The sequence below is a fragment of the Dama dama genome, chromosome 16, assembly GCF_033118175.1.
Source record: "Dama dama isolate Ldn47 chromosome 16, ASM3311817v1, whole genome shotgun sequence".
Taxonomy (NCBI): domain Eukaryota; kingdom Metazoa; phylum Chordata; class Mammalia; order Artiodactyla; family Cervidae; genus Dama; species Dama dama.
The window spans coordinates 35228428-35243585 of record NC_083696.1 but is presented as its reverse complement, the minus strand read 5'-3'; the positions used below and the strand labels follow the sequence as shown (position 1 = coordinate 35243585).

At 51.5% G+C, this 15158-nt stretch overlaps 1 protein-coding gene across 4 annotated transcripts in view; it reads right to left on the bottom strand.

Moving 5' to 3' along the window:
- Positions 1-275: 275 nt before the first annotated feature.
- FAM219A (family with sequence similarity 219 member A) overlaps positions 276-15158 on the bottom strand; it is a 61321-nt gene continuing 46438 nt past the window's right edge. Inside the window, exons 2-6 of one of the 4 annotated variants that reach the window (XM_061163783.1) lie at positions 9784-9883; positions 6627-6729; positions 6310-6390; positions 5383-5437; positions 276-3142 (exon numbers count right to left, since the gene is read on the bottom strand). In XM_061163783.1, the coding sequence (XP_061019766.1) occupies positions 2984-3142; positions 5383-5437; positions 6310-6390; positions 6627-6729; positions 9784-9883 (498 nt within the window). In that variant the 3' untranslated portion in view covers positions 276-2983. The remainder of the gene's footprint in view (positions 3143-5382; positions 5438-6309; positions 6391-6626; positions 6730-9783; positions 9884-15158) is intronic. The other 3 variants (XM_061163784.1, XM_061163786.1, XM_061163787.1) reach the window with 3 other exon arrangements.

Genomic DNA, 15158 nt, shown 5'->3' with positions numbered 1-15158 from the left:
CTACGATGGGCACGGCCCATTATGATATCATCTGGCTCAGCCCCATCTCCGGGGAGGTGAAGACTGACTCCCCACCCCAGTCTCTTCCTGCCTTCAGCCTCTCAAAAGGGCCCAATTTCCAAGAGTTCACAAGGTCCCCGGAGACCTTCTAGGCCAAAGCTTCTCACTGTGGTGAAGAGGGATGGAGATCCCGAGGGGTCAAGTTCAGAGGGTCAGTTCTCTGCCCTTCCCGGCCCATCTGCCCCTGGCCCCAACCCCAGGTAGGGAGCTGAGGCTAGCTTGTTTGATGCTTTTAATATCATTATTTGTGTTACACGATACACAACCAAGGATGATGGTCAATACTGCGATGGAAATGTTAAAAAAAATATTATACACGGCTCATGTCTTCCACACACCTTCCTGGAAATAAATTAGTGAGCACGGAGAAACCGGGCTGAGTGGCAGCCAGTGCTGAGGGCAGGGAGCGTTAAGGCAGTATCTACAGGGGGAGGGCGGCAGGGCAAGCCAAGGCCTCCGTTCTCCCCTCCAGCCTCCTGGGTAGGAAGGAGGGAACTGCGCACTCCCCACACCCAGAGGGTGCTAGCCACCAGCTTCCTACTTCTCTCCACCACATGGCCTCAGCGAGAGGCCCCTGTCTGCCAGGGGATTAGGTCTGTCCTGTGGGGAGGGAGCCTTTCCCTTGTTCCTCAGGGCCAGAGAGGTTGCGCAGTGGGCCAGAGTCACATAGCACGTCAGCAGCAAAGGCCGCCGTCTAAATGAGCCCTGGTGGGCGCCCTGCCTAGAAAAGAGGAGGTACCCGTGTTCTTGAAGGGTGAGTCAAGGAGCCCGGGGTGGTGGTGGCAGGAGGCATGGCTCTGGTGCCCAGATGACAGGGGGTGGGTCTGCTGATCAGGGTGGGAGCAATGGGCTCAGGTGGGGACCAGTCTGGGCCATGTGAGTCCTGCAGCTGACTTCTCTGTCCTTTGCTTCCCTTTGGCATTTCCTCCCTGAACTAAGAGGAGGTGGGGTTGGGTTGGAGAAGTTGAGGGGAGCTGGTAGCCCCTGGGTGTGGTGCAGGGAGAAGTGATACCCCTCCTAAGCCAGCAGCCTTGCTCTCTCTCCTCTCTGCCCTCTCCCCTTTCCAGCCTCCCGGGATAGCAGCCAGGGGCTGGGCTGTGGGTGTGGCCTGGGCACACTTGCAGCATGTGAGTGGTATGTATCAGAGAGGACTGGCCAGCATGTGCGGGATGGGGTCGGCCTGAGGAATGGCCCTGGGATATGGGGTTCAAGGAGCAGAGACCTGAGCGGGTGGAGGCCATCTGTGCTTTCGCTTTTCTTCACCTGGGGGCAGGTCTGTATTGCCCAGGCCCAGGGGAGGGCCTTGGTCCCCTCCTCCCTCTTGATTTTCATCCTCAGCTTTTCTGGCTACCACCCCCACCCCTCCACCAATGAGTAACAGTGGCAGAAGCAGCAGTAGATACATACATTCTGACTCTCACACACCCCATAGATACAGCTACACACACAGGTACAGCTACACACACAATAGATATCCACATACACAAATACATTCACAGACACACACATGCACATTCCCCCAAAGACCCACATGTATTCAGACATACACAGGTCCCATAGGAACTTCCCCCTTTTTTCTCCACACAGACATGCAGCTCAGGAAGACCCCAGGTATACTCGAAGACACCAGAGACCTCCCTGTCCACCTCCAAGGAAATTCCTATGAAGAAATTTCTTCAGGTTTGAAATAACCTTCAAAATAATTTCAGATGCTGCTCACTATGCTGTGTAGGAAACAGAAGGCCAGAGAACATAACTGGCTTGTTGGAGGTGAGAGGAAGCATGCCCGAGCGAGGGCCAGAACTCAGACTTCTGACCCCCGCCCAGGGCTGTCAGTCCACTGAACTGCTGAGCGGCCTCACACTGTTAACAGGTCACACAGTCATTTCCCCACCATGGTCACCGCAGTCATCTAGAGAGACAGGCCCAACCCAGAGATGTAGACACACACTCTGACAGCCCCAGGTGCGCACACATTCTGCCAAGCCATCCCTACCATACACCTGCTGCCACTGTATTCTCCCAGGCTTGCTTTCTTGAAGAGTCTTCCTGGGAAGCAGCCTCTAGGATCTTGTGCTAGAGTAAGACCACAATGGGGCATTCGAGGCCAGCCTTACCTCCTGCTTCCAACCCAGGACAGATGAACAGAACAGAAATGTGGGGGGCAGCGGAAGGGGTGCAGAGAGATAGATGTGTTAGTTAGGGGCAGGTGAGGACGGATCATACCATCTAAACTCTGGCTGTCTCTAAGGCCCACCTCACCCACCACGCAATCCAGACAGCAAGGAAGGAGGTGAATGGGGCAAAGTGGAGGAAGATGGCAGTGATCTGATGGATGGGGGACAATATCCCACTGGGCAGCTTTGCCAGACTTCCCATCTGGAGATGAGGGGAGAAATGCAAATGGTACGTGGGCCAGCAAGGGAGCATGTGGAGGCGGCTCTGTGGGGCTGGGCCCTGACCCTGTTGGCCTGGGCCTTTCTCCTCCCAGCCCCTTTCCTTGGCTGGTGCTGGGGGTTCCTGGCTTCACTGGGGTGGAGCCAAACCCCTGGCTTTGTGATCCTGCCCCTTACTCATTACTGTTAGCCTCCACGAAGTCCAGTCACCCCTTTCCTCCACCAGACAGTGGCTTCGGGGAGGGGGCAGGATGCTGGGCAAGGTCCCCCAAGTAACTGAACAAACAGCCCTCCCCTCCTTAGCCCCCGGGGGTGGAGAGAGACCTGGTTTTGGTTTCTCCGGCTCCATGAACACACAGAGGTACACGTCCTACCATAGGAGGAAGCAATGACTGTTACGAGGTTGGCGGCTGTAGGGGGCGCGGGGCCCCGGGGGGCTGGTGGACGAGCAGGGGAGGGGTTGGCCCCTGCCCGGTCCAAGCTGGCCCCTGGTGGCCCCACCCCGGCGGCCGCAGCGGCCCCGCCCGCTACTGGATGTGGCAGGCGGTGGAGGACGTGGCCTGGCAGCACATGCAGGTGGGGTTCACGGACTTGGGGGGAATGAGGTCCAGGTCCTCGTCGTCGGGGATCTCATCTAACCGGTAGCCGTCCTTCAGCAGCTGGATGTTCAAATCTTGGTTGATCTGCTGTAGACAAAGGGGAGGGAGGTCAGGCTCGGGGCCATCCGCAGGCACCAGCTGTCCACACCCAGCCCTGTCCCATCCCTGGCTCTCCAGAAACCCCAGGCTTTGCACCTCCTTTAGGCCCCAGCCTCAGTTCTGGCCTCCCTTACAGGCACATCCTCTTGGGGCTCCACCTGGCCCTGCTACTCACCCTACCCCTTTCTAGGGGCAACTTCCCACCTCAGATCCTGCTTCTGTTCGCCCCGCCCCTACTTCAGGCCCTCGCCCATAAGGGGTCGCCCCTGTGCCACACCCCACTGCAGTTCAGGGCCCTGTTCCAACCTGGGTCCGAGCCCCGCCCCTAACTCTGCTCCCTGCACTGGAGGCGCAGTCAGATCTTATCCCAGGCCCCGCCCAGCACAGGCTCCACCTCAGTTCAATCGCTCAGTGTTCAGTCGTGTCCAATCTGACTCTTTGCAACCCATGGACTGCAACACACCGGGCTTCTCTGTCCATCGCCAACTCCCTGAGCTTGCTCAAACTCATGTCCATGGAGTCGTGATGCCATCCAACCATCTCATCCTCTGTCGTCCCCTTCTCCTCCTGCCTTCAATCTTTCCCAGCAGCAGGGTCTTTTCCAATGAGTCAACTCTTCACATGAGGTGGCCAAAGTATTGGAGTTTCAGCTTCAGCTTCAATCCTTACAACGAATATTCAGGACTGATTTCCTTCAGGATTGACTGGTTTGATCTCCTTGCAGTCAAGGGACTCTCAAGAGTCTTCTCCAACACCACAGTTCAAAAGCATCGATTCTTCAGTGTTCAGCCTTCTTTATGGTCCAACTCTCACATCCATACATGACTACTGGAAAAACCATAGCTTTGACTAGACAGACCTTTGTTGGCAAAGTAATGTCTCTGCTTTTTAATATGCTGTCTAGGTTGGTCATTGCTTTTCTTCCAAGGAGCAAGCGTCTTTTAATTTCATAGCTGCAGTCACCATCTGCAGTGATTTTGGAGCCCCCCAAAATAAAGTCTGTAACTATTTCCATTGTTTCCCCATCTATTTGTCATGAAGTGATGGGACCGGATGCCATGATCTTAGTTTTCTGAATGTTGAGTTTTAAGTCAACTTTTTCACCCTCCTCTTTCACTTTCATCAAGAGGCTCTTTAGTTTTTCTTTGCTTTCTGCCATAAGGATGGTGTCATCTTCATATCTGAGGTTATTGATATTTCTCCCGGCAATCTTGATTCCGGCTTGTGCTTCTTCCAGCCCAGCGTTTCTCATGATGTACTCTGAATATAAGTTAAATAAGCAGGGTGACACTATACAGCCTTGACGTACTCCTTTTCCTATTTGGAACCAGTCTGTTGTTCCATGTCCAGTTCTAACTGTTGCTTCCTGACCTGCATACAGATTTCTCAGGAAGCAGGTCAGGTGGTCTGGTATTCCCATCTCTTGAAGAATTTTCCACAGTTTATTGTGATCCACACAGTCAAAGGATTTGGCATAGTCAATAAAGCAAAAGTAGATGTTTTTCTGGAACTCTCTTGCTTTTTCTACAATCCAGCAGATGTTGGCAATTTGATCTCTGGTTCCTCTGCCTTTTCTAAATCCAGCTTGAACATCTGGAAGTTCACGGTTCATGTCCTTTTGAAGCCTGGCTTGGAGAATTTTGAGCATTACTTGACGAGCATGTGAGATGAGTACAACTGTGCAGTAGTTTGAGCATTCTTTGGGATTGCCTTTCTCTGGGATTGGAATGAAGAATGACCTTTTCCAGTCCTGTGGCCACTGCTGAGTTTTCCAAATTTGCTGGCATATTGAGTGCAGCACTTTCACAACATCATGTTTTAGGATTTGAAATAGCTCAACTGGAATTCTATCACCTCCACTAGCTTTGTTCATAGTGTTGCTTTCTAAGGCCCACTTGACTTCGCATTCCAGCACTGTAGGTGAGTGATCACACCATTGTGATTATCTGGGTCATAAAGATCTTTTTTGTATAGTTCTTCTGTGTATTCTTGCCACCACTTCTTAATATCTTCTGCTTCTGTTAGGTCCATACCATTATTGGCCTTTATTGTGTCCATCTTTGCATGAAATTTTCCCTTGGTATCTCTGATTTTCTTGAAGAGAGCTCTAGTCTTTCCCATTCTATTGCCCACTGCTCTGCTCAGGGTGTTTTGGTGTTAGCCCCACCCCTTCCCCTAGAGGTGGTCCTACTAAGGTGCGTTTAGGGCAGGAAGCAGTGGGCCCTCACCTCAGCGGAGGAGTAGCCAGAGGAGGAGTATCTGGACATGTCAAAGTCATCATCACTGGCCGCAGAGGAGAGAAGGCAGAGAGGAAGTGATTTCCAGACATTAAATAGAAAACTCTCTTTACCCTCCCCCACATCAGTCAATACCTCCCCCTCCCCCCACACTTCCAAATAAACAGCACAATCTCAGCAGAAACCATGCTTGCTGTGGGAATGCAGTTTTAAGCCAGGTTCCTTAGCTCCACACTTCTAAATACATACTACCCTTGAAAGTGTTTGCGACCCCATAGACTGTAGCCTACCAGGCTCCTCTGTCCATGGGATTTTTCAGGCAAGAGTACTGGAGTGGGTTGCCATTTCCTTCTCCAGGGGATCTTCCCGACCCAGGGATTGAACTCAGGTCTCCCACATTGCGGGCAGACGCTTTACCGTCTGAGCCACCAGGGAAGCCCAAACCAAGGGTAGTATTTGGAAGCCCAAGTATTTGGAAGCCAAATACCTTTAACCTTTAACCAAATACCCTTAACCTCCTCCTAAATCAAGCTGCTACTACCCCACAGCCTTGCCCCTCTTTTTCCTAGGCTCAAATCATCTGGGTTTGTTGGGTTTTCCCAAAGTCTAGGTCTAGCCAGGTCTGTGCCCTGCAGTAGGGCTCCCCCCTCAGAGCGGGCAGGGCACCACGGCATCAGGGCCCATTTGAGGGGCAGCTGCCAGGTCAGCTGTCCCAGAACAGCAGCAGATTGCACTGATCCCCTTTCCTTTGTCTGCTCCCCCCCATCTCCATTCTTTGGGGGATTCACCCTCGGAGAGCTCCTGGCTGAGGGACACCCTTATTCTGACAGAGCAGGTGTGGCCTGTTCAGCCCACTTGTTTATTCCCATTCATTCACTGCTGTGGCTTGCCCGGCTGCCCTGATGTCTCTGTACACACCTGTCTGTGTCAAGGGCTACCAGTGGCTTCTCATCCGGGCTCTGGTCAAGCGAGGAGTAGCCTTTATTCGGGACGACCAGCCTGGGGGGAGAATTTGGGGGATTGGATTGGTGACTGAAGCATACCAACCTGGCAAGGAACTGGGTTGGCCACACCCCACAACCTCCCTCCCGGCCCCATCCCACCCCGCCACCTTGATCCTGTGAGACTCTCTCCTCTCGGAGAGGAGCTGGGCCTGAGGAGCGAGGGAAGAGGGGAGGCTCAGAACCAGCAGAGAGAGGAGCCGGCTGGCAGGGCCCTGGTGGGGCGGGGCCTACCTTGTCCGGGCCATGACGTTGTTCTTCTTGGGTTGCTGGTTGACGGGACTGCCCATGCTGCCGTTCTTCAGGGAGCCCTTCCGGGCCAGCTCCCGCTGCTTCTCTGCAGGGGGACGTGGGAACGAAGCTGTGTCCTGCCTCCAGGGCCGCGCTGCCTTACCACTCAGGACAGCCCGGGCTGGCCCCATGGTGAAATCCCTTGCTTCTCTAAGAACTGAGGCAAGGATCCAACTCTAGGCCCTGCTGCTTGAAAGAGACAGTGCTTTGCTCGGCACAACCTGAGGCAGAGAGTGAAGGGTGACAGGAGGAGGCTGACCCCCATCTTCCAGGAACTGTACTCCTAAGTGGGGCAGCTAGCATGTGCTTGACCCAGAGAAAGGCTGGAGAGGGAGAGATGGAATAGAAGGATGGCAGGGCTTCCTGCAGGTGACACCTTGAGGTGGAGACTGGAAATGCTGGTCGCTCAGTTGTGTCCAACTGTGTGACCTCATAGACTGTAGCCCACCAGGCTCCTTTGTCCGCTAGGTTCCGCTAGGCAAGAACACTGGAGTGGGTAGCCATTCCCTTCTCCAGGGGGTCTTCCTGACCTAGGGATTGAACCCGGGTCTCCTGCACTGCAGGCAGATTCTCTACCTTCTGAACCACCAGGGAATCCCACTTGAGGTTGAGCGAGAAGGGCATTTGAAGAAGGAAGGGTAGTGTAGAGAAAAGTCCACTTAGAAGTGAGTGTAGTAAGTGTGGATCTGGACAGGGTGGAGGGACGAAGATGGAGGAAGGCCGGGTTGGAAAAGTTGGATACATTTCTTCAGTCATTTATTTATTCAGCAAACATCTGTGTCGTCAGTCATGTATCAGGTCCTGTGCACAAGGGACTGGGGGCCCCCTCTAATTACAGACTTGGAGCAGAAAGGCCTTGAATGCCAAGCAGAGGAGTCTGGGCTTAATGGAAAGGAAAAGAAGCCCTGAAGATTATGGAGCAGGAGGGGCAGCAGGCTGGGGGCCCTCTGCCGAGACTACTTCTGACTCCTCGGTCAGCCTATGGATTCTCTGAGGCTCTAGAACCTACCAGGTTCATGGGACTGGCAACCAAGGGACCCATTGCCTGGTGTGTGGCTCTGCTGCCAGTAGTCGGGTTCTGCCTCGGCCCTACAGGAGGCTTGTCTTCCCATTCCTCCTCCTCACAGCAGCTCTGATACTGGCAAAAGGACTGCCTGGGGAAAGCTCTCATAAAACAACAAGTTCCAGAGAGGAAGGATGGGATGGGCATTTATAGCTACTGGGACTCTGGAATTTTCTCGACCTCCATGTCTCTCATCTCCCACTCTCTAACCCTCTTTCTTTGTCACTGTTCATCTATCTCACGCCCTCAAACCCACCTTCACCTCCTTTCCTGCAGGCAGCAGCTGCCATTACCACCCCAAGCCTCTAGGGGGTGCAATTTGCCTTGTAAGTTCCTGGTGGGGATTCTCAGTGCACCGAGGACAGGGCTGTGCATTTTTCTAGAGGAGCTGTGGTAATACAGTGGTCACGGGGGAAAGTGTTGTTTTTAAAAGCATGTTGGAATTATTTGAAACAGTGGAAAAATGCTAATAAACTGCAAAAGCAAACTACAGACTACAATGCAACTATTAAAAGAAGTCATTCTCTATATACTGACATTAGAAGGGGCTCTAAGACATCAATCAGAAAACATAAAAGAAAAAAGCTTCAGAAAATGTGGACAGTATGATACCACTTGTGTTCAAATACAAAATAAAACTAGAAAAGACTAAAAACCAAAAGCAAAACTCTTGGAATGATCATCTCTGGGGAGGAGAAAATGATGGGGCAGAGTAAAGAAATTATACTTGTTAAATATTTGTGTTGTTAAATTAAACAATAATAAGCAAATAAAACTGGCTGGAGTTTGAGTCTGGTGTCCTGTCCTGGGAAGATGAACAAATTCCACTGAGAGGACTGCTCTCTTGTTTAGAAAAACAGCCTGAGGGGCTCCCTGGATTTGGTCTGGAAGGAGAAAAGCAAGTTAAAAGGAAAAAAGAAAAGCTGAATAATATAACAGGACTCTGAAAAGGTGTCCTGGCAGCTGCAGAGCAAGGTTTTTAAAACAGATTTCTCAGGACTAAGGAGAGGGCCCAGTATTTGATGGGCAGTTGGAGTCTGGGGAGAAAGATGAGCAGGAGGGCGGCCGGCCGGGATGGCAGAGAAGTTCTGAAGGATGGTCGTGGCCTGCATTTAATTGTTAACTCTTTCCTGGATGCCCTGTGTTAGCTATATTTTCACTCGCGAAAACAAACTTTTTATTTATTTACTGATGGCTGCACCTCATGGCCTGTGGGATCTTAGTTCCCTGACCAGGGATTGAACCCAGGCCCTCGGCAGTGGAAATGAAATGTCCTAACCACTGGGCCGCCAGGGAATTCCTGAAACCAGTTTTTAAAATTAGAAGTCTGTTATGTATGGCAGCCTTGGGTGAGTGAGATGGTCCCTGAGGGAGAGACGGGGTGTTGGGGGGAGGTAAGGTGAGCGCAGCTGCTGCAGGGGCTCTGGGCAGTGCCTGGGAGAGAGGAGGCTCACAGGAGCGGGCGGCGGCATAAACTGACTTTGGAGCGGACGTGAGATAAACCCCCAAGGGCAGGGTGACCCCGGGAAGTCAGGAGAGGTTGGGGTTTATTAAGAAACTAAGGGAAAGTTCCTCCAAACAGGAGCCAACAAGATCCGGAGATACCCAGATAGGCTGACTAGGAAGGGGGAGCGGGGCTCAGCTTCTAGGGGAGAGGAGCCAGGTTCTAGGCTTCGGAAGCCTCACTACTTTCTCCCCTCAGACACAGGAACTGATGCCCACTTCTAAGGCAGCTTCCTCTCAACCTGGTCCAGTGTTTGATGGGGCTTCCAACCCTCTCTCTGGGGTTCCTGCAGCTATGCCCCAGAACATCTGGAGCCTTCTGGGCCCCAGAGATGCCTCTAGAGCTCTGGGCTCCTGTAGAGAACTATCACCTCCCTCTTGGCCTTGCAGGAGAGAAGGTTCCGGGCGGTGCCAGTGACTTGGTGGCTAGAGTCTTGGAATTGTCTAGCCTGAGCTGTACCTCTTCGCAGACCCAGCCCAGCGCACCTTGCCTGTCCACGCCCAACATCTCCCTCACCCCCCGGACACACTCACCCAGCTTCACTTGGAGCGGGGATGGTTTGTAATTCATGGCTACTGACTCACCCTCCCGGGCGTCACAGTCTCCGTCTGAGATGGAGGCGGCGGCTGGGTCCTGGGGGAGAAAGCAGGGGGACAGGGAGCTGTTAGGAGGTGAACACAGGGGGCTGTTCTCACCTATCCTCTGTGGGTATTTCTCCCTGGCAGCGAGTGGGGTTCAGGAAGGAAGGGACAGACCCGTCTACTACGGAAGGAAGATCAGGAGCTGGGTGGAAGAGCCCGGATCTGGGCCCTATTTACACCCATCTGGGTGTCTGTCCTTTAAGTCCCATGTCATCTGCCACCCCTAGGAAGCCTACTGTGATTCTTTAAACCCACAGGACCACCTTCTCCTGCCTCCCATACTAGTCGCCATGCTCCTTAGGGCCCTGCCTTGTTTAGAAAGATCTTTCTAGGTTTCTGTGAGTTTAAGTCTGGATTAAGATCTGAGCAGGTGCTCCCTGAGACGGGCCTTCTCCCTCTGTTTCCCCAGCTCTGGCTGATCCCTTCCCAGGATCCAGAGAACTGACTGGCCGAGCCAGGCTAGACTTCCAGGCTGTAGCCACGCAGTTCTAGTGAGAACATCTCCATTTCACAGACGGATCCTAAAGAGTGTCTCCGGAGAGAACCTGAATGGTTGGCTGGGAATGGCAGGTGAGAAGACAGACCATGGCAAGTCAGCCGGTAGCCAGTTCGTCCTGTGTTGCCCAGACAGGGCTGGACCCTACAGATGACAAAGAAGACAGCATGCATTCTGTGCATTGTCCAGGGTCTGGAACCATTTTGGTCTCCCTCAGTGCCCTCTTTACTGACTTCTTCCCATTGCTATGGGTGTTATGTTGCCCCAAGTCCTACTTTACCCTCACTATTCTCTCCAGAACCACCCCAAATCTCTGCTACAAGATCTAGGGCCTTGTCCTACTCTGCCTCAGTCAGTTGGAAGGCGCGGGAGTCATTCACCGTCTCCCTGAGAAACATAACCAGCCATGGACATAGGATGTGGCCATCCTAACCACCCACCTAAGATCACAGAGGGGTAAGCTTTAGGTCAGAGGATCGCAGAGAGACTCCAAGGCTGTGCCTGTTCTGCCTCTGGGGACATGGAGAACAGACAGGCAGGGAGAATGCTGGAGGATGGGCCCTGTGGGGCCAGGCCAGGGATCTGAGTGGCTTCTGGCGACTGTTAAAGGGCGGCTATGCAGCCATTATGGTGGTTTAGTTTCCCTTTAGAATGAAGCAGTGGGGGATGAAAACATGCTTGCCACTAAAGGAAAAGGGAAAAGTCTAGAATGTTTTGGAGGGAAATCCTGGCCTTGTCTGTGTTTCTTTAGGCCATCCAGAGTGCAAGGCCTGCGTGGGCTGTGTTGCCACAGTGGTTTATGAGTTCCTGAGGGCAGAACCCAGGCCTGTGTCCTCGTCTCTGATTCCCGGCCTTCGCTGTCACTGAGGGGAATGGGACAGAAGGGTAGAACAGGTGGGGGGCACTGGGGGCTCAGTGCATGCATCCCAGGCAACCTCCCAAGCCACTGGTCTTGCCAAGTTGTCCATCCTCTGCCTCCCTGGCTCGGATCCTCCTTGGGAGGCTGATCATTGGCAGCACCTGTCCCCTACTGCCCTGGAGAAGGAGGCCTCCAGTGACCTATCCATGTCTTTCTGTGGTCAAAACAGCCTGGCAAGTGCCGCCTGCAGAGGGCATGGAGACCTGCCGGTGAGCACTAGGCTGCAGGGACGGCTCACTCCCAAGGCCGCCTGAGCGAGGGCTTCTCAAAGGGGAAACCCACAGACGTGCCTGCGGGTCCCTCCCAGGGAAGCACTGACAGATTTCCAACTTCCTTTCCTCTTTCTGTAGAGTTTGTCACGTGTCACACATACCATGTCCATTTGGAAAGGATTTCCTCCCCTGGCTTCCAGGACACTATGCCCCCTGGCTCATCTTGTCTCTTTCCCCGTCACCTCTGCCTTCTCCCACAGTTAACTTTAAGAACTCAAGTCCTTGGGCGTTTGTGGCTAACTTTTCCCTCCTTGGTGCAGATGAGTCCATCAGAGTGTCTTCTCTCAGGCTGGAGGTCCTGGGTGGCAACACTGGAGGGGGCCAGCGCAGGAAGGATGGGGCCTGAGTGGGAAGCTGTTGAGTAACTCTGGTCACAGGGACCCACATGTGTTCCCTAAGGCCACTGGGATTCCTGAGTGACACTGCCAGTCCCGTTAGGCCAAGAGCCAGCATGTAAAGCCCTAGACTGCGAGGTCCCATTCAGCATTTCCCCATCACTGTCTTTGATGGAAGGCCATCTTTGAGGCGGGAACAAAGATTCTGGCACTGTGCTTGCAAACTCAAGCCTTCACTGTGGGCTTCCTGTATGTCTTTCCTGGGAGGTGCAGCCAATGCACCATGACCACCACATGGAAATGTAATCAGGGAGATTAGATGTGAAATATTCATGAATACAAGTATCAGAGAGGAATCCAGGCAGAAGGAAGCATCTGGCTGGAAGAAATCAGGGAAAATTTAAAATGCCCCCCAAGGACATCTGACAGGAATTAGCTAGATCCAGAAACTAGAGTGGCGATTAGCAAGGTTATTAATAAACACTCAGCAGAGACAGACGTTGAAATGCATCTCTAGCAGCAGCCCATGTTTCTACAACCCTGCGCGGAAATTCTCCAAAGACTATGGAGATGATTAATAGCTCAATCTCACTGTTTCTGGGATGGAATAAATCAGCTAATGACCAGCGCAAAACCAATATAACTAGAGGAAGGCAGAAGTACCAGAAGAATCTTCAGAGTTAGTCTGGTCCAGTGATTTTCATTCAACTGTGTTTCCTGAACCCGGTGCCTTGGGCAGGGCTGAGTGTGAGAGGAAAGCAACAGGAGGGGGTCTGGCTTCCCTGAAGCCAGAATAGGTCCGTTTTTATGCATTTGTCTGGCTGTGGCAGGTCTTGGCTGTGGCACACGGGATTTCCGCTGTGTCATGTGGGATCTTGCGTTGCGGTGTGTGGGCTCTCTGGTTTGTGGCGTGTGGGCACGATGCGGCACACGGGGCTTAGCTTCCCTGCAACATGGGGGATCCTAGTTCCCGGACCAGGTATCAAACCCACATCCCCTGCAATCCAAGGTGGATTCCCAACCACTGGACCACCAGGGAGATCCCCAGAATAGATCCATTTTCATTTCACTTACATAGCAGCCTTTCTGCAAGATTTTGGTTGAAGAAAGGGTTTTATTGCCTTAAAAGAAAGGTGGGGGAGGGAGTTTAAAACACACTGATTTAGCCCAATCTTTTAAAAATGCTTTACTGTAGAACTTATTAAATTTACATGAAAACAGAGGAAACAGTATAGAGAGATCCTGGGTACCTATCAAACAAATTACTAGCTTCAACAAATTACCATTTAGACTATTCTTTAAAAAAAAAAATCATGGATCCTCCATTTATAATACTAGCTATGTGATCTCGGCTTTAGTTTCTACTTCTATAAAGTAGGGCTAATACTAATACCTATGTCAAAGGTTTCTGTGAGGATAAAGTGAGACTATGTAATCTAGTGCTTAATATGCAAGCATTTAGAGTAGTACTTAGTATATATACTACATCCAGCACACTCTATGTTTGGTAGCTTTGAAACTTTTATCAGTACAGGCTCTGTGGGACACACGGCCATGAACAGTGTACCCTGGCAGTGGCTGATCCACAGCAGCGGTCCTGTCACCACCCAGGTTGGGGCCTGGCTTATGTGGGGAGGTATCTGTGGAAGAGATGCTCGCTCAGCAGGGTGAAGAGGGGCCTGATCAGGGAGCATTCTGTCTCCTCTCTCTCCTCACTTAGTTATCAGTGATGAGCCCGGGGCTCATCAAGATACATAGAAATAGACCCATCCTTAAGTAATTATCAGTAAATGTAACAAGAGCCATAAAAGAAGAGGGAAAGGGACAAAGGGAGGGTGATCAGGGAAAATTTCCCAGACGAAGACTCTCGAAAAGGTCTCCAGACATCAGTTTCCCAGTTATCTTAAGAGGAAGGATTTTCGGGGAACATCTGCAAAGGCTCAGAAGCCTGAAACTAGCATTGCACATTCAAGGAACAGTCAATATTTTGCTACAGTGGAAACCTAGAAGGTATGATGATGAAGAGTGACAGGAAATAAAGTTGCGGGGCCAGCAGGGCTCAGATCATGGTGGAAGATGGGCCTTGATTTTGTTCTTTACTCAGAAGATGATGGCGGAGGAGCCAATGAAGCCTTGAGTAGGGGAGTAACATGATCAGATTTGAGACGGAGAAGGACACTCTAAAAGTCACATAAAAGATTGGTGGGAAGGAAATGAGACTGGAGTTTAGGGAACTATTGCATCAATGCCGGCAAGAGATGACAGAGACCTGAACTAAGCAGAAGATAAAAAGCCATAAAGGAGGATGTTAAAGAGAGTAGAGTGGCAGACCTCTGAGATAAAATGTAGAAGGAGTCCAGACACTCCTAGTTTTCTGGGTGGGGTAACTGGGAAAGGGATGCTCGTAGTAATTATTAAAACAGACAATGCAGGAGAAGGCATAACTATGGTCAGGGAAAACCAGATGAGCTCAGTTTGGGACAGGTTGAGCTTTGAAGCATCTTTTGGACACTAGATGACATCATTAGTCAGTAGGAATTGAGGTTCAGGATCTCAAGAAAGAGCTGTGGACTGATGGTGATTGAAGCCCACAGAGGAGAGTAAACCTCCTCAGGGAGAACAAGCACAGTGAAAACAAACAGGAACCAAGAATAGAGTCCTGGAGAGCATCCAACCTTAGGAAATGAATGGAAGAAGAAGATTGAGTAGGAGCAGAAAGACAAGATGTAGAAAAAGATCCAGGAAGATATTCAAGCAGTTTCCAGGTGAAACAAATCAACAGTGTCAAATTAATACATGAGTCCATAAGATAAAGATAATATTTAGAAGTAAGGAAGTCATAGGCGACCTCAGCAAACAGAGTTTTGGTTGAATGGTAAGAACAGAGCCCAGGCCACAAGGGATGGAGGAGGGAATGGGCGATAAGGAAGTGGAAACAGTGAACACAGGCTGTTCTCTCAAGGAGCTAAATTGAGAAGAGGGAGTGAGGAGGAATGACAGTCAGAGGGAGTTTTGGAGTTGAAGGATTCTTTGAAGGGAGGGAACACATGACCACTGTTTCACACTGAGGGAAAGAAAATTGAGTAGAAAGGGAGATGTTCAATGGAATGTGGTCTTTGAGGAGTCAAGAGAAGATAGAACCAGAATCAGGTGAGAAGAGAAATGCTTCTTACTGAAATGGAAAGGAGGTGAAGATGGGTGGGGGATGCAGATAACATGGAGACAGGTGGGTGGAAAGTTAAGGG